This window comes from Rhodnius prolixus, unplaced genomic scaffold (assembly GCF_049639745.1).
Source record: "Rhodnius prolixus isolate KJV_2025 unplaced genomic scaffold, Rpr scaffold_14, whole genome shotgun sequence".
NCBI lineage: Eukaryota > Metazoa > Arthropoda > Insecta > Hemiptera > Reduviidae > Rhodnius > Rhodnius prolixus.
Window position 1 is genome coordinate 10370857 of NW_027411594.1, and position 25038 is coordinate 10395894.

The 25038-nt window shown below is 32.9% G+C and overlaps 2 protein-coding genes across 3 annotated transcripts; one reads left to right on the forward strand and one right to left on the reverse strand.

Moving 5' to 3' along the window:
• Window positions 1–3769: 3769 nt before the first annotated feature.
• On the forward strand, window positions 3770–12701 carry Men-b (NADP-dependent malic enzyme b, mitochondrial). The gene is made up of 13 exons (XM_074123627.1): window positions 3770–3929; window positions 4864–5047; window positions 5407–5565; window positions 7037–7218; window positions 8159–8339; window positions 8429–8557; window positions 9421–9603; window positions 9686–9824; window positions 9900–9986; window positions 10705–10847; window positions 10932–11102; window positions 11763–11886; window positions 12382–12701. Exons 1-13 carry the CDS (start codon window positions 3901–3903, stop codon window positions 12549–12551), a joined length of 1881 nt encoding a protein of 626 aa, XP_073979728.1. The 5' UTR covers window positions 3770–3900; the 3' UTR covers window positions 12552–12701.
• A 1384-nt stretch (window positions 12702–14085) lies between these two features.
• On the reverse strand, window positions 14086–24906 carry LOC141451876 (lysozyme 2-like). Of its 2 annotated transcripts, none has more exons than XM_074123630.1 (4): window positions 24751–24906; window positions 17692–17880; window positions 17539–17612; window positions 14086–14372 (listed from the first exon to the last, which is right to left on the reverse strand). In XM_074123630.1, the coding sequence occupies exons 1-4, from the start codon at window positions 24797–24799 to the stop codon at window positions 14181–14183; spliced, it is 504 nt and encodes a 167-aa protein (XP_073979731.1). In that variant the 5' UTR covers window positions 24800–24906; the 3' UTR covers window positions 14086–14180. The 2 variants fall into 2 exon arrangements, with proteins under 2 accessions (XP_073979731.1, XP_073979730.1); XM_074123629.1 differs by lacking the exon at window positions 14086–14372 and adding an exon at window positions 14746–15270.
• Between the last annotated feature and the right edge of the window lie 132 nt (window positions 24907–25038).

The following is a 25038-nucleotide window of genomic DNA, read 5'->3' on the forward strand; positions in this document are numbered from 1 at the left end:
TCAGAAGTCTCTAAGCGCTTGAAACGTCCGGGAGAATTCCCAGGAATGATCGTAAGGGAGGTTGTGGTGGTGTTTCTAGTTTGTTAAGGAAACTTTTTTAAAATTATTGGGAAAAAAGGGGTATTAAATTTATTTTTCTAGGTAAATGCAGACATTTTAAGCAAACATTTCTGGATATTAATTTATTACACTCTTATTGCCTACTTCAAAAAAGTTTAATGAAAATAATGTTTAACTAGTTACGTTAGAATAAAATAATCTTTTCCGAAAGGAAAGCGTTTTTATCCATTTTTGCCAGACTGAAAAAATTTACTAGTAAATTACTAGTGTAGACTTTCTTTTCTAACTGTACAATTCATTTTTCTTCAATTTAAATTTCTAGTTTTGAAACATAGCTATTTTATAATCATATTATTTTATTATATTTGCTAAATTTACTTTTTATTCGTAATATAACTAATTTCTTTGCTACCATTTTTCAACACAAATACATTTAAAATCTTGTGTACAACTCTCTGAATTTTACATTTTAAACAACAAGGAATTTACAAACGCTTTAAAGTACTCATGGATATTTAAAAAAAAAAATGATATATTTTTTAATACATGCATAATTTTTTTTAACCCTTTGCTCTCAAAGCTCTGCAGCGAAGTCTTTTTGAAATTGTCAAATTGGAAGTTCAACTAAACCAGCATTACTTGAAAATTACAAATAAAAAGAGATTGAATTATCTGTTTTTCTTGATAATTATTAAATATTAATGGTTTTTAAGGAAATTATTGTGTGTGTTTATCTTTGGTTTGTTTTTCACTTTAAATCTATTTTTTTTTTAATATAAGATTATAATACAGTTACAAACTACTCACATTTTCTTTTCATTTTAGTAACCTCCCTTTTTGTTTTAATTAGAAGTCTAGCAATTTGTTTATGATCTCGGTTATTCTCCCAAATTCAAATATATATTCCTTAATGTGTAAGTTTCGTTTTCTCTACCAAGAATAAGAGTTAGAAATACTGCTGCAAGATGTATAAACCTTTTTTAGAAAAGTAGAAACTTCTTTTTAGAACTTTACTCCATTTTTTCTGTCGCGTAAAATGAAATGCATTGATGACTCCAGTAAGAAAGAAGTTAATACAGGAAATAAGAGTTTCTACGACATTGCGTTAAGAGCCAACATTACCTCAATCAAATATTTCCGGTAAAGTTCGAAATTTCGTCATGATAGAAATTTCCTCCTTACCGTTGGCAAAAAAAAGTAAAAAGTTTGAGTACAAAGGGTTTCTTTCAGAACAATCTAAAAGATCTCGGATAAAAAGAAATCGATTAGTTAAATAAATCAAGTAGTGATATTCAGAAATGTCTTTTTGAAAGATAATTTTGCTCTAGTAACCGATTCAGATTGTAATAGAAAAATAAAAAAAAAGTGTTTTAAACAATGAAATTAAATTGTCCCTACTTAGCTAAGCATAAAAATTTTTTTATATGTGTACAATGTTTCAGTTAAAAAAATAAAGTCGGTCACTTCTATCTGTCCGTTATGTTGAGCAAGTCTGAATGATGAAATCTGGCAAAGCAAGGTTGTAAACATAGCGCCGGGGTGTCCGGACAGATTGGACAACAATAGGTGGTGTCCCGTCGTTTCCCAAGACTGTAACACAGCTTGCAGCGCTTCCTCAGAGCTTTACCTTTGTCGTTGGTCGCATGTTTGGCAGGGAGATGAGCCATGTCTACAGCAGGTAAGTATCTAGTAACCAGGGCTTTCTCCAATGATAGCAATCGTCTTACAAGCGATAGACGAAACTCTAAAAGGTTACATCTCCGCCGAGTGTATGCATTATATAACACATAAGCGTTCAAAACCATTAGTTGTATTATGTGGATTGCAATCTTCTTGTACCAACGAAGTGGCGTCCTCTCCAAAGGATAATAGCTAAAAACATCTTCAGGTTTTTTTGGATTCAAGCGTTTCTCATGTTCAACCAACCCTCTTGGACGTTTTTTCAATTTCCCCTTTGCTCTGAATTCTACTAATTTCTCACCTGGTTCAGAAGTGACGTAAAGAACATGTCGACGGTCCTTCCACTTGCAGACTGCAACACCTTCGGAATATTTACAGACTAGTTCACCCTGTTTGAGGGACGGCACTGGAAAGCCAGGAGGAGTTCTGTCAGGTCTCAGAGGGGCCGTGCAATAAGTTCCCGATTGTCTAAGTAAAACGGCTAACTGATGGCTTGCATAAAACTCAGCTAAATATACTGTATGCCCTTCGTTCAGCCTTCCAGAAAGCAATTCCAAGACAACGTCTGTCACAACGCTCTTTATTTTAGAATCTTCCTCAATGTGTACGTTACATTTAAACGAAACGCCATCGCTGTCAGTCAAAGTGTACATCTTGATGCCATGCTTGCCTCCTTTACCTTTCGGATCATGACTAAATACCACTCTTCCTTTGTGTAAAGTTATTGGTACATCTAAGGTTAAATTTTTACTAGGGGAATACAATTTGCACAGGGTAACATTAAAGTGTTGGATCAAAGGAAATATTTTATTCATTTGACAGTTATCTGAATCATTGTTAATTGAAAATTGTAGACATTTCAAAATCATGAAGAATCTCTTTCTGGTCATCTGGGAATTAAAACAGGACATATTTATTAACGGATCTTTGTTCCAATAGTCTGTTAAATGGGGAATTTGGATGTGACCCATGTGCAATAGGAGTCCTATAAAAACTTTGGTTTCAGATTTAGTTAATTCTTTCCATTCCATTGATTTTTTATTACTTTCTCTTACTTCTTCCAATGATTTTCCGTAAGCATTCGTCTGTTCAATTATAATATTATAAAAATTGTCATTCGCGAACAATTCAAAATAATCTATTGGTTCACAATGTGTTGAATAATTGATTAATAAGCCAGGCATCTTTTTGAAAATTATTTCATTTTCGTCTTCCAGTAGATCGTGCCATTTATCACTAAGCACTTGCGCGTCGCAGCCTTCCATATCAAAATCAGTTTCACAACTAGAAGCATTATCTTCACTTTCCGTTTCACTTTCAGATTCACTCAACACCACGTGTTCACTGTCACTATCCGATTGAATATCTTCATAAATTTGTAACAAGTCTTGCGGTACAACGTCTTTAATGCCTTCAGATGATGATGACAGCGTTAAACATGGTAACTTGGCACTCGAAGGACCAAAGTCTTCTTTATCATTAGAAACTTCCATACTTTTAGAGAAAAATAAAAGAAAAATTTATTGAATTAAACGAAACTAAACACATAACATGACAAAAGAGTGTCTGAAGCGAATACGATCGCTCAGCTCCGCTCACTGGCCTCATATCAGACCTGGCCACCCAAGAAAAGGATTTTGATGACCGTTACGAATGACGCGCATGTGCGTCATATTTCCCAAGCTTGGACAATACACTGACGCATTTGCGCAAAGAGTATGGTATTAGAGATCCTAACATTTCAATTAGGAGACTGACATTCATTTCGTAGCATTCCCAGCAAGTTTAGTACATAGCTATCGTTTTATTGATTGATATCTGATGACCCTTCATTGTAGACAAGTATCACAGTAAAAAAGTTTGCGCAATTTAATATCCTTTTACAAAGAAGTTACATTGTTGAATTTTACTTTTTAACATATTGGAATAGAGTTGAAAACAAATATAATTAAGTGCTTATTTAAATTCAAATGGAATAGCTACATTGAAATTGAAAAGACAGATAGCGGTAGCTGAGTTTCTAGATTCCAACCGGTCAGCTGGTAAAACAGTAGCAAAATAGAACCTACACAGAACCTAACTGGCCAATACTTCTGCATAGATATTGGCACTATTCCTAGTGCTTTATTTAGAATTTGTGAACTTATATTAACCTAGAATATGATTGCAGTAATACCGAAGACAGTACAGTAAGTAAAAATATTTAGAAAATTCGATGAGTCGTGCAAATAATTTTGGTTTAGTTGTCAATTCTATCATTCTTAGTAACAGTTACATCTAAAGCATTGCAGTTTTTTTTTTTGCTTCTTCAAGGGCGTAATCATATTTTTCGTTTTTTCTAAGCGATGCAGTTACCCTTCTTTCTCCGGTTCAGCCGAATTTTAAGTGTTGCTAAATACATAATGAACAGGCTAAATACAAATATTTGCCCAGAAATTTCATCCTCCAGTCCGCCTTTTTTTTTTACTCATATTGTGCGTTTTCCTAAGAATGAAAACGCTTTGTTGCTTTGGGAAGCGAAGGGTTTCAAACCTCTTAACGTTAATGGTCAATTGGGATGCAATAAGCGTGACAATAATCTACCTTGTTTCTTTTCTCTTGGCGAATATATAATTTGCGGAAGAATGACCTCTAGAGACCAAGACTTGAAATGTCTGTGCCACTTCTTAAAAGTTACCGAAACACTTCTATACGAGATGCTTCCGACTGAAGGGTCAGAGCCAATATTTCTTTCTTTCTCAGTTCTTCTACTGCTCTGGCAGTATGATTTAGGCCTATCAAGGATTCTGAATACTTAAGCCCTTCATTACAAGTTCTGATCTGCTATCAATGCCCTACACGCTTCAATTGCACTTGTTTTTCAGGAAATATAACTATTTTTCTGTCCTTTGGTTTCTTGTAACCGTAGGTACCGGTGCACACTGTCTCTGACAGTTTCAAAATGTTCCTGTTTCGAATAGACACCCGTTAAATATCAAATATGTACATGTAAATTTATCTTTCAGTTAGAAAGATTAAAACTCTGAATAACGTTTATAAACTTAAATTAAACCGTTTTACTTCACTTACAGAAAAAGGGAAATAAGTACAAATTACAACAAAAATACTGATAATTTTATGTAGGCTCGGAGGATGCTGTGCTCGAAATCTCAGACGTTCTGCTATTCCTGACTTATTGAGACAGGGATTTCTATCTGCTGGACCTGAACTTCACTTACAGAGACACTACCATGAAGCTACTGGAGATATTATCTGCCCTGCAATGATACAGGGTATTGACCACCTGAGAGATTCTCGTTTAAACAAAGTAATTTTGTAAACTTGTTTTGTGTATGAGTAAGGAAAATTTTACATTTTTAAAAAAATTAAAATCATTACAATGAAATCTGTATTATGTTCATGTAATGTGTATACAAAGTTTAGAGAACATTGTTGGAGCAATAGTCAAGAAAATTTCAAAACAAAAGTTGTTTCAACCTGAATGAAACGGAAATTCGATGATGTCTCTTGTAGTTTATTTTTGCAGAGGCTAACCAAAACTTTGAAATTTGAATACAAAAGTTTTGATTTTAAAATAATTCAGTAATACAAATTGCTGCAGTGTAAGAATTGTAGATCAGAATTTTTGTTTTTAACTAAAATTTATTTTAAAATACTTTTCTCTAGGGTTTAGCTTTCACGCTTCAGGAAAGACAAGCTCTGGGAATACATGGTCTTATGCCACCGAGATTTAAAACGCAAGAACAGCAAATAGCTGTTTGTAAATACAGTGTAATGAAATATCAAGAAGATTTGAATAGATATTTATATTTGGCGGAACTTCACGTGAGTAGAACATCAGAATTTAACAAGTTTTTTTTCTGTTGTCTTTACTGTAGTATTTGGTGTGCGTAAGTTTGATTTAGTTAAGAATACTTTAAATAGTTTATCGTGATAATCTCCTCATGTCTAAATGAATTGCACAGGTATCCCTTGATTACGCTACATTTATCAAAATCGTTTTAAAAATATAATCAATTTTATAGATAACAGCTGTCGTTTAATATATTGTTATTTAGGACGGGGACAATACTAAAAAGTTTTTAGCTTTATTTTATACTAAATGTTTGTATCGGAAACATTGGTCTGGTACTAAATTATCAACCAGTTCTTAGTATATTATAATGAAATTCGAAACTTTTTTTTTATTATTCACACAAATTCTTAGAATAAGTGACGATAAGAAGTACAAAGATACTTTTTATTCAGCCGTAAGTAAGCGTTTATGGAATTTAATGTATTAAAAAATTATTTACTAACTGTTTGAACATTATAATGAAAAATTCTTATGTTTTTTGTTAAACAGTACAATAAAACTTCACACAATTAGTGTGTTATAGTCGGACTGACAATCAAGCCCCGGCCCAATTCTCCTTCTATAATGCTTATGAATTCGGACTTCATTTCCGTATGCTTATTACTTTCTTGACATTGATCATCTTAGTTGTACGTTGTAATGTTCAATTTACACATCTGTTTAAATCGCTTTCCGCATTTTCCAAATTAATAGCTGTTTCACAAATTGAGCACACCCCAGAAGTCAGAAATAATAATTTCTCTCTATCATTTAAGAGCTGCTTTAATAATAAATTGAAAATATTTCGCTAAATTTTTTTCAATTTCTCATAGATGCAAAATATTTAGCTCAGAAAAACAAGTTTTAGTTGACTAACCTCTTTCCAAGAAAAGAAACCACGAATAAAGGGAAAAAATATATTACAAAACCGATGGAAAAGATAATCAATCTAGGGTTTCCCAAAGTTTTGCGAGGCTTTCTGGGTAAAATCATCTCTCACTTATTGGTTAAGAAACGTTTCTTTAATGATTTAATCAATTTCTGTGTTTATAAATATTCGTACAAAAACAAGGAACAGTAAAAGTAAAAACTTTTTCAAGCGGGGTTTAACGTGTAAGTACCAAATAAGGTGACATGAGCAGGGACCCTTTCACCTAACTTGCTCTCGGTAAGCAAGGGATACCTGATTAGTTATTATATATTTTTGACAAGTTAAAATATCTCTATATTTGACCAATTAAATGTCTAATAGGTAGTTGTAATTATCTTTTAGATTTTAATTCGTAGTTATTGCTTCTATAAAACACTGCTACTGTATTATGGCAATAGTCCATACACACAATTTACTATAAACATAGTGCCACTTAGCTTGAGTTTTCTATTTTCACTAATTTATTTTTCTTTTTAATAACTTAGAAACAATAACAAAACATTGAGTGTAAGTGTCACTATTGTTATTAGGATCGTAACGAGCGTCTATATTTCCGTTTACTATCTGAAAACGTTGAGGAGCTGATGCCCATTGTGTACACACCTACAGTGGGTCTAGCCTGCCAGAAGTTTGGTCTTATGTATAGAAGACCTAGGGGTCTGTTCATCACCATACACGACAAGGGGCATTGCTACGACATTCTTAAAAACTGGTACTGTCTTCTCCCTAACAACCTCAAAATCCTTTCCTTTCCTCTCTTTAGAGTTTGTTGATTTTGTAAATTTTTATTTAGCACTCATAAAATAGCCTCAAAAGAATAATACTCTACTAAAATTCGTATAAACTGAGTGACTTACTTACAAAAAAATGTTAATTATATTAACTAATTATTTTTGGTATATAATTTTATATATTCTTGTATTTCATGTCTACCTTAAGTTAAGCTGAACTCGAAATGTTCAGATAGATAAGAATGTACTCTAAGGTGTGTTCCATCTGGCAAACCTCAGATGTTGACGCGCTTAAAGAAAAACTAGGCAAATTAAAGAAATAGAATGATATAAAATTGTTACTGACAATCCGCAATTTGTTTTCCTCCTTACTCGAGAAATAAAAATGGTATGAAAAAAATTTAACAAAAAGAGTTTTTACGTGTGATCTTTTGGAAAAAAGGGAAAACATTTTCACAGTTGATATTTTTAACAGTTCGTTTTTTTGTGCAGTTTTTGGCCATAGCCTTTATCGTACCGGATAGTTTTAATATTCGTTGGTGCATTCTTTTTGGTAACATTAATTTCTTTACAGCTCTTTCTTATGTCTCATTTTTATTCTATTAGGAAGATTTACGCTGTTTTGTCCACTCTTTCATTTAGAAGTCTATTTTTTCATGCAAATTTCACCGATTTCACTGTTGGATTGCCTGTCACAGTAATAGAATAGAATATCTGCGACAGATCGCGCTTTTTGCCGAAACCTTAAAACATCTATGATATAACATCAATACTTATTCTCCTTGATTATTTAAAGGATTTAGTTTTTATCATAACAATTATTTGAATTTAATCAATTTAGTCTTAATTTTCAAATTTAAGAAATAGTTTTATTTTGGCTTCGCTCTCATAAAGATTAACATCCAATTTCTATGATTTCAGGCCTGAACCGGACGTAAGAGCTATTGTGGTCACCGATGGGGAAAGGATTCTCGGTCTGGGTGATTTGGGTGCCTGCGGAATGGGAATACCCGTTGGTAAGCTAGCATTATACACCGCTCTAGCAGGAATTAAACCTCATCAGTGCCTTCCTATAACCATCGATGTGGGCACTAACAATGAGGCAAGACAATTTTTTGCCCGTGTTTGAATCAAAATTAAGTTGTTTTTACCATTAAGTTGTTTTTATAAAACCGTACTGATATTTTATAGAAATTACTGCACGACCCCCTATATATTGGACTGAGACAGAAGAGGGTGTTCGGTCCTCAGTATGATGAACTGATCGATGAATTTATGCAAGCTGTTGTTAAAAGATACGGCCAAAATACCCTTATACAGGTAATTTAATTTGTAATTATCTATTCTGACTTTTTCCGTTGTCGAATGTTTTCTCATCGTGTCAGATTTTCCAAATCGAATTGCGGCCGGAAGTGCAAATTTTGAGAACCATATGGTACTCTTCTCAACCAAAATGATAAATCGACCTCTGTTGGTTGGTTAAAATTCAAAACCGGTCGTAAGTAAGCTTTGGCGGATAAAGTTAACCATAGAATTAAATATATTGTTAAAATTCATAGTGTGCAGAAAATTATTCGAAGGTTAGCAAGAATTTCCCAAGAGCGCTTCTTTTTTTTTTTCAAATTTTCGCTGTTCTCTTGAAAATCTATTTTTCTTAAACTTGCTCTGTAATTATCAGGTAGGCACCTCTTAGTATGTCCTTACTTCTGTGTAAATTAACTTCAGTATTGCTAGGTGGAAGATTTTACACACCTCCCTCCGTAGTGTCATTTCAAACTCAGTGCATGTCATAAGTACAACTGTTTAGTTGGAATGAGAAACGTCATTTTAGATAGAAAGAAATTGCTTGCCCAAAATTGCAGATGTCATGATAGTTTCATTAGAACCGCTCATTTGTCTCTTTAAACAAACCAATAGCTTTTTTTTATTTAATTGTTTATCCTAAACAAATATTTGTTAATAGCTAAATCAGGCACTATAATATATAGAATTGAGTTTCTTTTTATCAACTACCCTACGCATTCCGCAGTACTAAATATTCAAGACATCTAAATTTAAAACAAATTCATTTAGAGATAAATATCAATCACTACATTGCAATGTCGTGAGGGAGTTTACACCGGATTTTTTTTAAATATAAGTAATAAGTTCTTTTTCTAATAAGAAATTATTTTAAATTGCAGTTTGAGGACTTTGGCAACCACAACGCCTTTAGATTTTTAGACAAATACAGAGACAAATACTGTACCTTCAATGATGACATTGAAGGTACAGCCTCCGTGGCCGTGGCAGGACTTCTAGCTGCTCGACGAATAACGAAGAAAAAGATCTCGGAAAATAAATTCCTGTTTCTGGGAGCTGGAGAGGTAAATTATATTTGCAATAACGAGAAAAGAAAAACGAAAAAGAATATTTCAATTAACATTCAATATTGTTATAATTTTAAAGGCTGCATTAGGTATTGCAAACTTATGTGTAAAAGCGATGCAAACTGAAGGAACCAGTGTAAATGAAGCTAGAGAGAAAATTTGGATGATGGATATTGACGGGCTCTTGGCCAAAGGCAGACCTGAAGGGAGACTGGATGGTAAAATTGTTAAATTTATTGTATTACAATTACTATAAAAGTTTTATTTACATAGGTGTGTTCTTCATTTTGCAGGACATAAGGCTCTTTATGCCAAAGAGCATGCCGTAGTCAAGAATCTACTAGATCTTGTTAAAGAAGTGAAACCAACCATTCTTATTGGTAATTATTTACTATTTACTATTTTATGAAAAAGTAGCGTCTTTCAAAATTGAACTGTAAAAAGTGACCTGTTTAGAATTTTCATCCATCATAAGAGGTAGATTAATAAGTTTTTTGTTGATATTTCGACTTATATTTCTGTCGTACGTTTGTTTTGTTTTCGTCTTTCTTACAAATAGGTTTAATATAGGTCTTTAACTTCTATTTCTCAGCTTAAGGAGATTGGGGGAGGAGTTTAAATTGCTTGGGTCAGTCCATACCCAATTCACAGAGCTCCTAAGGGTTTATTTTGGTAAGGAGGCAGGTTTGTCATTCATTATATTGTAACCTACAATTGCAACGTGACGTTCAGCATAATTTAAATCACCTACATAACATTGATTGGCATTAAATACAGATAATTAAAAGATGACCGGAGCTGCCACTGTACTAAATATAATTTATATTTATTTACCAACTATTTTGAAAATGATTTCAGTGCTTTGTGCTTTTGATATTAGCTTATTTAAGCGAGTTTATTAGAAAGGGGTGAAGTTACGCACTCACTTCTCAAAATTGTTGCTTCGGGAAATTATACGAATCTAAGTTCTGTGTTAAAAATGTGCAAAATGTTTTGAAATACGAGTATATGTATTCTTTTAGATAGAATATCAGTCCGTACAGAACTATTTTTTCCAATACTCTGTGAGTTTTTAAAGTATATGTTTTTGTTTTAAAGGTGCTTCGGCTGCGAGTAAAGCTTTTACCCCAGAAGTTCTCAGCGAAATGGCAAATAATGCAGAAAGACCGGTAATATTTGCTCTGAGTAATCCAACAAGCAAAGCAGAATGTACAGCCGAAGAAGCTTATACACATACAAAGGTAATTTATTATCCGAGAAACTTAATTAAATAAAAAAGTCCCTTTTAAACAAAATATACTTTATTATTGTTCATTATTACTTAGGGAAAATGTATTTTTGCATCCGGGTCACCATTTCCACCCGTCACATATGGAGGAGTTACGTACAAACCTGGCCAGGGTAATAATGCATATATCTTCCCTGGCGTAGCTCTTGGAGTGATTGTCACCGGCATGCATCATATCAACGACGAAATATTTCTTCTCGCTGCTCAGGTGAGTCGTTATATTTTATTTTATAATATACCTTATAATGTTTCAATTATTCTCGTAGAACAATAAAGAAGTTCGTATTTCCAAGGAAAATTCTAGTCCTCAGATTATTGACATTCCGAAACTCATTCACCACTCATCTCCCCGTGCTAACGCAACCCTCCTATCATGGGTGAAGAACACTCTCCCAAATTAAAAGAAAGGAGGAATTTAGGCAGAATATATTTTCCTTCAGCTCTCTGACTTATCAGTTTTTCCAAGGAAGACCCAGGTAGAGCGAAGCTGATAACCTGATTTGGTTATCTCTAATCCTTGGGAAGCACTCAGCTGTGTCTTATCACTCCCTGGTGTCAACACCCTTCTTTTCCTCAGTTAGTAGAGTAAACTGTCTTCAACATCTGGTAGTCTATCCGTACATTGCACGAAAATAGCAATTTACAATACTCTTTTCATTAAGTGCCCTTAAATGGATTTTTCCAGAAAATGTTTCAGATAAAAATTTTAGATTTGTACAATTAGCATACTGAGTGTACAAAACCTTTTTTTTTGGATAAGTTTTCGAGAAAAATCACGAAAATTTAAAAATCTATTCAGTAAATGACAGTTTTAATTACTGATTTTGTCTAAAACCTTAGTAATATTTTTAATAATTAAATTTTGCAGTGCGTTGCGGATCATGTAATGGAAGACGATCTGCATAAAGGAAGCTTGTATCCGCCTCTGAAAAAAATTAGAGATTGTTCAGTTGATATAGCAGTACAGATTGCGAATTATGCCTACAGCAAGGGTATTTATTGATTTGTGTGTTTTTTAATTTTTTTTTTGTAACATCTATGTATGCTGTCCAAGATTAAACCAGAGGAGTGGAAGCGACTATATGCATATTTGCGCTAAAAAGTTCATGTAAACAGTGATCTAATTTTGAACTGTTGTATAGAAAGCAGCTGTGCTGTATTTTCTTTATTTTTCACGACTTTTGCATATCATTAAACATGCAAGTTCTCAAGGCTGTGAAAGTGCAAGGCTCCGTTCGTAAACAAAGATATATTTGTATGCTGAAACATAGGTAGCAAGACTAATAAAAGCAATGTTTTCTATTTACAAAAAATATTGAAGGGACTCTCAGCTTGGACTTGAAGAGAAGTCCACTCCACACTCGTTTCTCGCTCTTTTACAATAAATCACAAATTAACATCATATTGTGAAAAATTTGTATTTATGTTCTTTATGTTGTGTAAGTGAAATTTATAAGTATAAATAACAGCCTAAAATATTATTTCAGGTATGGCGTCCACATATCCTGAGCCGGTGGACAAAATGGCCTTCGTGAAGAGTAACATGTACGACTACTACTACGACAGCCCGCTACCTGTCTGCTACCCTTGGCCACCAACTGATGAGTCCTATGACCATACCTCAGCCATTGAATCAGGGTTTCATCTTGCCCACTAAAGAATATTTCTTTTTTTTTTTTTAATTTTATTTAATTATAATTTCATTTCAAGTAGGCGCCCACTAGTCTGACGTTGTATACTACTTAAAACTCTAATCATTAGTATTATTTGGAAACGAAAAGTATTATACCTAAAGTCAAATAGAAAGTATGTAGAACTCTACAAGTTCATATTGTAGGTCTGGTGATTTTATTATTTATTTTATTTTTTTCTCCAAAAAACTTTTCGTTTTGAGAGGGGGGGCCTGTGATAAAACAAAGGACAAATTAAGAGGTGAGTTGCAAACTTGTAGTTGTAAATGAATACGTGTTTTTCAGAAAACGTGAAGTCTAACTAGGTTTGTGTATCACAAGAAAGAAGAGGAATAAAGCAAGAATTTGTCTCCTTTTTTTAAGATAAAATTCTATCTTGGCGAAAAACTTTTTCAGGCAATTTTGCCATCTCGATTTAAGTAAAAAGTGGACTGAATTTGTTGTGGAACTCACCTCTAAAGTGATCTGTCATTCATAGGGTTATAAAAATTTTAAAGTTATTGTTTTGTTATAAATTAAAGTATTCACGAATTTTTGCTAGAAATTCACGTTTTACCAGTGGCACAAAATACCCTGGCGACATATTTCTAAATTCTTTTGGTGCTGTTTTTAATTTTTATTTCTAGTATTTCCAATAAAGTATTATTATTTTACTTTAACACCGACTTTTTTTAGTTTTAATTTATTTCTTCAATAGTACTTTTTGTTGTTGATGATCATATGTTAATTCAGTTAATGTAAACAAAATTGTACATTTCTTATAAATTTTTTATCTTAAGTCTTTGTTTTAACTAATTTAACAATATTTATTTCCAGATTTACGACAACATTATTATGTTTTCTGTTATCTTTTCCGTTCATACTATGATGGCAATCCATTTTGCTGACTTATTGTTATAAATTTTACAAATATTGATTGCATTTATTGTACTTTTTTTCTGTAATACAATTGTTTTAAACTAGATCAATTTATTTAGCCTCAATTTTATTTAGCAGTAGGCTAAGGCAAAATAATTGCGACTTCAGGTACGTTGGAAAAATTGAATGTATAAAAAATGATCAAAAAGTTTTTAGAGAGCACCACATAACAGCAGCGTAGTTTGTAGACTTGCTGAAATAACGTTTTACTTTTCCCTTCGGCTATAACCTGATTAACATTATCTATAACGGGTATGCCATCTGCCCAATTGAAGGCACCGATTGTAGTGCAAGTGTTTTCTGATGGTTTAATTTTGAGAAGCCATCTCAAGACTTTGGCAGGTGTGTCGTCTGCTTGAAAGCCATATAAAATTTAAAGAAGAGAGTAATTATAGTAAATAAATTAGTAAAATGATAAAGTCAGACCTTGAGTAGTGCTCCTTAATTTTGATTAGTACACTAATTAAACAAAACATTAACGGCATAGTTTACGTCTCATTTATAACTTACTCTCCTTGATTGAACAAGACATATAAAGTATCAACTAAATTTGAAAAATATATTTTTGATAATAGAAAGCCGTAGAAAAATAAATATTTTATTATTAACAGATAATGTACATTTTCCAAAGTTACAGCAAAAAGAAAATTAGTGATGAACAAAATTATTTTTCTTCCTCAGTTTTGATTTTCGCCACCAGAACGTGCTTCAATTTTGCCTGCACCAGAAAACATGGCCTCAACTTGTCTCTGGCAGTTGGTAAACTTGGCGTCAAAGTCAGCATTAAGTGGTGCCTTACAGCCGTACCCACCAAGTTTGTGTATCCTTGCGTAATCCCAACAATTCACTAAGCCGTCATTATTGCAATCCTTTGACATAAACAATTACATTACAAAAATGATCAAAAGTTGAGTTCTAGTTAATCAAGTTTTGAATGTTTCGTATAGAGATGAATGAAACTGACTTCATAAGTTTCTTTCATATAATCATAATTTAGTTCTGCTGTGGATAGAGCTTTAGTTAGTTAATTAGTAAGAATTATGATGAAATGATGGTACATTGTATAGCAATGACAGACGCTAATAAGTTCGCAGTTTGGTCTGCAAAGCCAGATCTCAGATTTTTTTAAAATATACATATATATTTTATTTTATTATTTTTTGTTTTCATCAGATTAAGGATTAGCCAGGAAGTCGATATTATCGATTTTGACTCAAAGACTTTACTCAAGAAATTGTTTTGTTTAGCGATTTTTTTTGTACAAATTTTAAGTTTTTAATTGAATTTCGTAAAAAGCAGTAAGAAAATATCGTACCGTTTTCTCGTCAGATTTAATTATTTATGAACTTATTTTAAACAATTTAGCTTGGTGAAATTTTGTTTTTTAAAGATCTATTACAATTAAATTTAGAAATAGGCGATACAAACTTCAGAAGATTATTACATTAATAATGTATTTATCTCATCAGTACAAAAGTAAAAAATTAAATAGTCAAATTAAATAAAGACAAAAAAAAAAATGAATGGACGGATTCGTTGACTTAGAGTAAAATTGAGCGCAGTCTTCACAAATCAGGCGAACAATTCAAACTGATCACTGGTGATGCCACGACCACTTGACTGAGACAATTGGGACTGCACCCACTGTTGACAGTTGGCAAATTTCGTATAGTATGGATAGTCTAATTGTCCTTGACATCCGTAGCCTCCAAGATGATGAATGGCTGCATAATCCCAACAATTCACCACTCCATCCATGTTGCAATCCTTGGACAATAGCAACAGGAAAGTATAATCTTAATTGATTTCATAAATGATTAAATAAAAAAAGAACTGACTTAAGGTTCATCTTTCATATTTTCCTGTCTTCTATAATTTGTTTCCTTTTCAGCAGTTTTGTTGGAATTCATTATTGATTGATAAGTTCTTACTTTAATAAGAATTAATCCATCCATCTTTATTGTTTCTACGAGTCTGTTCAACATTACAATCAGATTTCGTCTAATTATGATTTTATTAAGAAGTTCACTTTACTATTAAGCGCTGAGCAAACTTATATTACAAGAAGGAACCAACTTGAAATACAATGCAAACAATAAAAAAATTAAAATCACAAAAGCTAAACAAAAATTTTCTCAATTTTTACACAATTAGGAACAATAAAATGCTAAATCACCTAAGCACTATCTGCGTTCATAATGAATCTTGAATTGCGCATAACAGCAAATTTCAGTTGCAAAACATACTGTGGTAAAATCCGTTGGGTATGTACTAGACTATTGTGTACGATATCAATTTCAGTTGATGCGATTCATGATAGTTTTCCTCGTAGAATGCGACCAGAGAAATCTTCATGCGTAATGTGAAATGAATATTGAAACGAGCACTGTTGGAGATTATTAAAATGAATTTTCATTCTATAATAATTCATTATATCACGACATTATTATTTTTATTCAATTGCGCAAATTAATAACTTGTTTTTTTAAACAATAATATAGTATTTTTTTTTTTTAAATTACAACTCATACTCTTCCATTAATAAGTTGACAAAATGAACTAAATAAGGAATTAATTAGATGCTTTACCGTCGTTACGACGTGTTTTAATCATATATTTTTTATACTATATTCGTTTGAAGGAATGAAAAGATTAACTCATTTAACCATGCATGAAAAAGTGTTCAATTGTCATGCATGCAATTAGCATCTGATTGTTGAATGCATATATTAATTAGGGCTCGTTTCGAAAATAGCCAAAAAAAAAGTTTTTTAACAGACATAAATAGATAACAGATAATAAATTATGAAAAAAAAAAATCATAATTTGAATGATTTGCTTAATTCAAAATGGATAAAATAAGGTTTATGAATTTAAACATGAATTATTGTATAATAAATCAACTTCTTATTTAATCTTTTGAGTGATAAAATTTACTCATTATAGTTTATTGGTTACTTTAAATAAATGTTAACTAAGACTAGAAACGAGAAAGATGGATGATTTATAAGTTCATAATGATACACTACACTGATTTAAAGATACAATTCAAAGATTAGAATTTTTATCAATAATGCATTTAAAGAAGAAAATGAAATGAAATGAATATGTAGAATAAAAATTGCTTAATTATCTAACCATATGACATTCTTTAATACCCTTACTGATGAAAAAATGGAAGTATTTTAATCGTTTGTATCTTTACTTTCTCCTCTAACGTCGTAAAAAGAAATTACTAATATAATCGGAGATATGTATGAATTTAAAATTTGACGAGAAATATTCATTTTGGGATCCTTTGAGTTCTATTTTTTTTTAATGCACGAGCATCATAATTAAAAAAATCGCTGAAATTAAATTTCATTTTTCGCTCACATAACAATAAGATTTGGACATAATCCATTAACAGAAAAGTTGGACTCATTATAATTAATGTCTTTCAATGAGTTTAATATATTTATCGGAATAGAAATTCCAAATTTGAAGATAACTGGTTGACGGGAAGTTACAAAGTATCAACTTACTCAATAGAGTTTTACCATTATTTTAAAATATGGCCCTCATGATTTTTAAAAAATTAAATCCTTGTACTGAAGGCGTTATCATCAATCTTTTTATTTGGAAATATATTTTTCCAGAATAATTCGATACGTGGCCTTCTTAGGGCTCTTTCAAAGTGTCGATTTATTTATTGAAGCAAATACCTGAATAATATACATGAGTATCAACAGAAACATCCGAGTTGGCACAATATCGGACCACCAGAAGTGAGACTTTAAAGTACGGCTTTGTTGATAATGTAATTGTTTAGTGAATCGCAAAGGGTTTCATTTGATCACTTGTAAGGTCTATTATTTGGTTTGAAGCCTAATTGAGAGAACAGAGCTTTTTGTGGACAGTAATCAAATTTAACTGGAACTAAACATCTCTTATGTTAAAAAAAAGGGTTTCCACTTAGAACTTCAAGATTTCAGAAAAGAAAAATTAGAGGGCAACACTAGAATTTTCCTTTAATTTATTACAACAATGAATTACCTGAGCAAAACGGTTCATGTATGAAACAACTGTATTCGCAGCACATTTTGGTTCATTTACGCAGCGGGCGTAGGCTGTAAATAATTAATCCAAAAATTATTAAGAATAATTATATAGATTCAAACATCAAAGAGATTTTGAACATGAACCTACCACCAGGATCGCTGGCATTATCCAGATCTAATGTTGGTTTGTTAGCATCTGCCCAGTAGGCCCAGGTGATTCTGAAAATTCCGCACACATCACCATTGCACTGAAGAGTTCTGTTACAGTTGGAAGCAGCTTCGCAGATGCAACCGAGACAGAGTTCACTGACTGGCTCTATTGGAGTAGCCAGTTGACCTGTGAAACGGAAATAGTTTTATATTGTATTCAAAGGAAAATATCAGAAAGCTATTTCAGAAAGTGGAGAGTGTGTGAGAATGAGGGAGGGCCGAAAAACAAATCACCTATTTGAGAAACAACCAGAAAAAGGGATCAAGAGAATGGCAGAGTTTTCTCTCTGAGATATTCTCAGAGTTGGGTAAATACAAGGGCAGCGTAATGCAGGAAATAAAAACTCAAGGACGGATCATTAAGAAATTATGCTTTTTTATAGATTACTTTATTCTATATATGAGAAAAATAACCATCCTGCTTTAGTATATTTGATAATTAGGGATGTGGATACTGTAATAGACATTACAGCACCCGAAATTTACTATAAATTACAGCAATTATTTCGTAATTGCAAGATCGTTCTGAAATTTTTCTTTCTATCAAATTCACAAATTTCAATTCAAATCAAATTTCTATTCACACCGGTAACTAGACCTAAGACGAATAACCTTAGCGATAAACTACTTTATAGTTTGCAGTAGTTGAAATTGTAAAGGCACTTGCTTATTGTACAAAAAAGTTTAATCAAAATAATATTTTTCGTAATGGCCAGCTCGTTAAGCATTTCGATCAGTTATCAACTATTCCAATACATCAATTGTCTACTCCAAGCTCTAGTAAGCACCATTGATTGGTTTGAGATAACTGCTGTTCAAAACCTCTTATCTATCGCATTCCTCATATTTCGCCCCAGATTTAAGTCACAATGTCTCGCTTCCTAATTACCATTTACCATTAGTTTACTAGTTTTCTTACCTACTTAAGAGAAACTAAAAAACAGTTTCAAGGAAGTCATGCTAGATGATGAAAGATAAATTTTAAAGTAACTCAAGGACGTCTGGTGTGACTCACAATAGATAAGTTCTAGCATCACAAGCATTGTTAAAAAAAGTTCTTGGTTTTTGTTAATGTAAACCTAAAAAATTTGGTTAATTTCTGGATTCTTTGTTTAGACATAGTGATTGGTTATGAACATGTGGCAAAGAATCCTTAATGCGGGTGTGCTCGGACCTTAAGAAGAAGAACACGACATAGTCACTTAATTTGTTTTTTAAATTTTTGACGTGGGAACTTAATCAGCATAAAAAGATGGCTGAATGTCCAACTGTTTTTCTAATAGTGTGATATTCCAGATGTTGAATGCAGTTCACATTGAGGATTATTATTCAATGATCTAGAATTTGACGACTAAATTTAATAAAATTTCCACGGAAAATCACACGACAGATTACTGTTCTGGCTCACATAATACACTGTAATGTCACATGAACTATTTTTACCTACCCAACTGTTATACCTATTCAAATTAAACTAATTATTTCCTTCTAGTTTTTCAATTAGTTTCACTTTGCAGGTTCAAAGCAAGTCGTGATGTAAGAACGTATATCCTTAAGTTACATCATTAACTGGAAAATATACTATAACAGAGATATATGGGTGTGTTCTAATTCTCAGAAGTCGTATTAATACTAATTATAAAAATAAGAATACTATGTCAAGGTAATAAATGCAGACGATTAAATTTTGCCAATATATAAAACTAGTAGATGAGTAATGCCTGTTGGAGCAGTTGAAGCGGAACTAGCTAGAGTATAAAAGAAAACAAGATCAGCTCAACAATGTCATACAATTAATGCGTAATATTAAAGGTGGTTCAGATCCGTGTTTAACGTTGTATTTGGGTACAAATCGACCTTACAAAATGAGTGACTCTCCCCTGGGAATTCTCCTTCAAGTATCCAAGCAGTTCCTACTTTGCGTATAGGAGAATTCGTTTCTAACCATAAATAAATGAAAATAATTTCAATTTTTTCTTATCCTACCTACAGGGAGTATTGCAATCGTGTCTATCATATAAAATTGAATTTTTAACGGGACTATCAGTTTTGAAGTCTCCCTGAGTCCGAAAAACGATTTTTTTGGGGGGTCTCACCGAATGAAACTATTGTACATTACCCTCCTACGTTTAGAATTCCTACTTAAGGATATTGGGTTTTCTGCTAATATTAATGGAATCAATGTCTGTATTATTTGAAATTTTGTCACAAACAGACTCAACGACTTTTATTAAAATTGAAAAGCTATTTGCACCCAGGAAGGAGTACATACCCTACCTCTAAAAATAGATGATTAAATAAACGTTCTCAAAAAAATAAGCCCTAAATAATGTTATTGTAATATAGTCTGCAAACATTCCGGAAAACTTCAGCTCCACGACAAGATTTTCCTACATCTGCAAATATGTATATATGAATCCATCAGTTGTCTGCGTTCTAAACTTAATTCTCTTAAAAATTGGGGTTTTTACCTATTTCTAGTAAGATTTTCGACATTTTAAGTATTAAACACTTTTTGGGTTGTCCAAGTAGAATAAAAAAAAGGTTTTACAAACATCACTCACTACTCATTGAAAGTTAGATTCATATCTACATTACCAATAGTGTCAATCTAACTCTGTGTGGTCAGTATAACTTTAAAAATAAAAAATGGAAAAAAGACAGTTCTAATTCTTGATTGGGTTTAGGTATCACCATGGTAACTGGCAATAGCTTTTAAATAAAATCAGTAAACCGGAAATATCACTTTACCGAATCAATTTTGATACTAGTCTACGAAATAATTTTATTTCATCCTCATAAACCGTTTAAATTTCAGAACTCACACAAAGGTGTGAAAGAATTTACTGGTGCCCAGGGGATCTGGACATGCATTGGTTTTTAAATGATTTATTAATACTGTATAATTGGATCTGGAATTCCCAGCGATTTAAATAATTATGCCGTTATAGAGGTGAGATGAGATTGGTTTTGCCCAGTTGGAGTTCAGCGTACTAGTCAAGCCGCAGTCCTTATCTACTGACCTTTGTGACCTCTAGCCTTTCAAGATGATCTGACGATGGGGTCTCCACTTTCCGGTTGTTTCACTCACGTACTCTCTTGGCGAACTAAATTATTTTTCCTACCGATAATTAGCAAACATTTGTACAATGGCAAAAATGACCTTTCAACATTGAAAAACTGCTACAGTTTGATAATTTCTTTCACAAAGTTTTCTCCAGACAGAAAGTGTTATGATTCCGTCTTGAGTTCAGTTTACAAAAACTGCCATCTTGTCAGTTATTAACTAGAAATTCCGAGTATAAAGAAAAAGGGTGTGACCGCAAAAGGGTTCTTTCAGTAGTTAGAGTATCATCTATTCATATTAGTGCTTGGAACGTTCTTTTCGGCAGATTTGTTTTAGGATACTTACAGAAAAGAGGCAAGATTCCCTTCTTCTGCACTGATTTTTGCGGTATTCCACCATGTAATATTAGAGAGAATTAAATATAGATAGAATCTCAATTTTGAAAAAAGAGTACTTTTTTTAAACGACTTTGTTTAGCGTTCTTAAACTTACTATGCTCCTAAAGAAGAAGTATCTTTTTAGTTAAGAAATCTTTTCTGAAAACTGGTTTTATGAAGTGGTACTGGGACTTCGTCTACCTTCAAAGTTCCACTATTATTTTGGAAAACTCAAAAAGTTGAAGAAAATCATAAAAATGCTGCTGACCCTTAGATTTTCTCTTCCTAGGAGCTTCTTACAGCTCACTGTCCGGTGATGGACAGTGTTGTCTGTAACGAGAGAACACTGTCCGGAGGCCGGCAGTGCACTGGAAAAAGCTCCGGGCGCTAATAACCTCAGCTGTTGACGCGCCTTAAATAATAATTAAAAAATAAAATAAATAAACAATAATGCAATCAATAGAAAGCCTTGTAGGGTATATTTTTTGAATTCAACTGCGTTGTTTCTCTTAAAAAAGAGAGACATGAGCGAATCAGATGAACATTAGTTAGTTCCAGAACTAAACACAGATAGCTAAAAAACAAAATTTAAACACATGATAATGTAAGTGTTGAGATTGGGTGATGAATATTTAATGATGTATGGCGTCGAATATGATTAGGAGTTTGACTTAATGAGACATTGGAAAGCCCATCATTACGATGTATTCTGTGTCTCTAATTATAATAATGGTCTCACATGCAGACTAACCTGTTTGTCCACTCCTTACACACTAAATATGCTTAATGTCATTGTTTACTGTACGGTTGCCTCGGTAACGATGTTCTAATGCAAGATTGTAGTAAAAAGAGAATTTTTTGGGTTCTAAGGTTTTTTTCCTATGGTCATCACAGAATTGAATCCACAAAGGTTAGGAGTTTGAAAGGGTACTTCTTGATGCCATGAATGTATGCAGTATAAAGATAAAAATGGTGTTACCGAAAGTGCCCAAGTACGATCTACCAGTGATAATTTCTTTCACATTTTTCCTGAATCATCACTTCAGCTTATTTTATTTAAATGTAGAGTATTAACTCAGTGTCCTCCGTGCGAATCTAGTACAAGAATATTCCAGAGTACTAAAGCAAATATCTTACACAAGGATGTGAAGGTAATTCGAATAGAAATCTTAATTTACACAAACTGACCCGACAGGAGACGAGAAAAGTGAAAATTACTCGTGTGTAAATTTGAACGGTTGATTATAGTAGTGTGATCGAGTCAGGGATGCCCTCAGTTCTCAGGAAATTGATAGGTGTCGCGACCTTGGCCGTAAGGCAGAATAAAAAAGCCAAGCCGACGCTGCTGCTACTTAACTGTAGAATTGTTACATCACTGCACGGCCAATATCCTGTTTTCTAGCAACATGATATCTCGGGAGAAGAAGAAATTGTTTCTGGAGAGGTGTCTGCGTCTTTTTTAAAGGCCATCATTTAAAGATGTGTGAATCACAGTTCAGAAAGTAATTTCTAATCACTATTGGAAACTGCGAATACCACCTAAAATGTTGCTTCCAAGTGCATTAGGATCTAATTAGTTTAGAATTATATATAATTTATAAAGAAAATTTTTGGAATTTTCCTGAATCCTTTTATTTTTTATGACGATCTTAGGATGACGGGTATCACTTCTTCAAACTTACAGCTCCACTAACGTAAAGCAAAATTTAATCTCTAATTGATAACATCGAGAGAATTAGGTAGTTTAAATTTATATTTAAACCGTGAGACAGATGACCTCGTAAGTTAGTGAACTACTTAGATAAATGCATGTTTACTCCAATAAATCACACAGCTTGTATATTTTCCTTTTTTTATTTTCAAGTCAAAAGTCTACGGAATATTATCCTTCTTTCGTTACTACTCCCGGTACAGAGTAGAAATCAAAGGCAGTTTATCGTTTTTCTGAGTTTCTTACAGATGGCGTATCTATTATCCTAATTCTGCGTTTCTTTCATTAATCAGCGTTCTTACAAATGTTTTCTTAATGATCTACTTAACAAACTGAGGTCTGTCGCTAACTTCTGGATAAATAGATCTACGAACTGCGACTGCACCTAAACGTGCAGCTCTGTCTGTTAATTTAACTGAAGTTAAATGACATGTGTAAATTTGAAAACAATGAAATGTTCCTAATTAGTAATTAAGAGAAAAACTTTCAGGAAATTCTACTTCGGAAAAAGCCATTTTCTGGCTCCGGCATTTCAGCAACTCATTTTTCCTTCGTTATTGCTAAATCAGTGACAGGAAATTTGCATCAAATTTACCACATTAGAGAAAACAATAATGTAAAATTTTTTAATGCATTTTTTTTTTTTTTTTTTTTTACACACACCGGATGGGCCGTTCCCGAGCTCTCGCTCATAACAGCCCAATAATATTAATAATATTTAATGCATTTAGCAAGAAATAAACAATCAACATAAGGAAAATGGGTTATCTTGGTATTAAGAGGTAAAGAATGCAAGGGGTCACAGTTTATCTAGCCGGTAGCATCTCGGGGCAGCACGCTGTTTCCAAGAAGCTGCAGATTGTGGTGGTAAATAGGCCACGCTAAAGACAAATTTATCCAAAAGAAAAGCTCGCTCACTTCCACTTCGATAGCATACCCAGAATCAAGAGAGTAAAAGAATCTCCAGTGAACCTCCTATTGCTTTCTCTTACTGCGACTCTCAAGAGTTTATTTACTTCATAAGTTTTTTCCAACCCCCAAATATTTGAAAAATATCTATTTCTTAATAAAACTAAACTTTTGTACAACTGCTCTTTATACTGAAATATCACTCAAGAGGGAAATGAATTTATCTACCATACAGCTCCAGAACTGCCGTCCCCAAAAGAAATTGCTTACATAGATTGTTGAAATAAAAGATCTAATAGACCTAGAGTATCTAATCAGCTGCACAAGGTTCTGAGAAAATGGGCCAGTTGTGAGGGAATCTCCAAAAAGTGAAAACCCATTCAGTTCTACTTATGGTGAAGAGTTTCCTTTGAATTAGAATTTAGAATTAGAGCAGTCTTGAGCATTGTGGCTTCAATGAGGTCTGTCTGTTAATTTAACTGAAGTTAAATGGCAAGAGTAAATTTTAAAGCGATGAAATGTTCCCAAACAGTACATAAGGATAGGCCCGCACTTCACGCGAAATCAAAGAACTAGCGGGAAGCAATTCACTTCCGGGAGTGCACCTAAATGAGTGTTCCTGAAAAAAAATGTTTTCAATTCCAAATAACTTTCAATAAAGTGTAAAAAACCATTGTTAAAACCGTTTCTTCGTTTAACCGTATCTCCTCGAAACAAAATTTTAAATTTGAACTCTAAAAGCTATTCTTGGTTTTGTGAACTTTGCTGACCAGATGCGATTTTTGGCCATTTTGTAAAAAACTACTCAGCGAACCACAAAACCACTATATTTCCGGTAGCAAATAAATTAAAAACTCTTGTAAAATTGCAATGCTTTGCTCTGAAGCAGGAAACTTGCCTTAATTTAGCTTAGAAAGAGTAGTTTCAACTTACCAAGCACTAGCGGCAGAGGGGCGAGCACCAGTAGAAGATAGGGAAACATGTTTACTGGATTGGACCTGTGTTCGGTATTGTCAGGATTCCCCACGCTGCTACGTTTATATTGGAAACACTGACGTCATCTTTGTGGGGATATACACTAGTGATGGGCTATACGAGTCCGCCTGTGGAATCATTGGATTTGAATCAACTCCAGGGTCGGAATCGATTCCAAAAACTCGTTCATCGATTCCAGTTGCCGTACCTATCCTATGCTTTCGTGCAAATATCATGCAATTTATT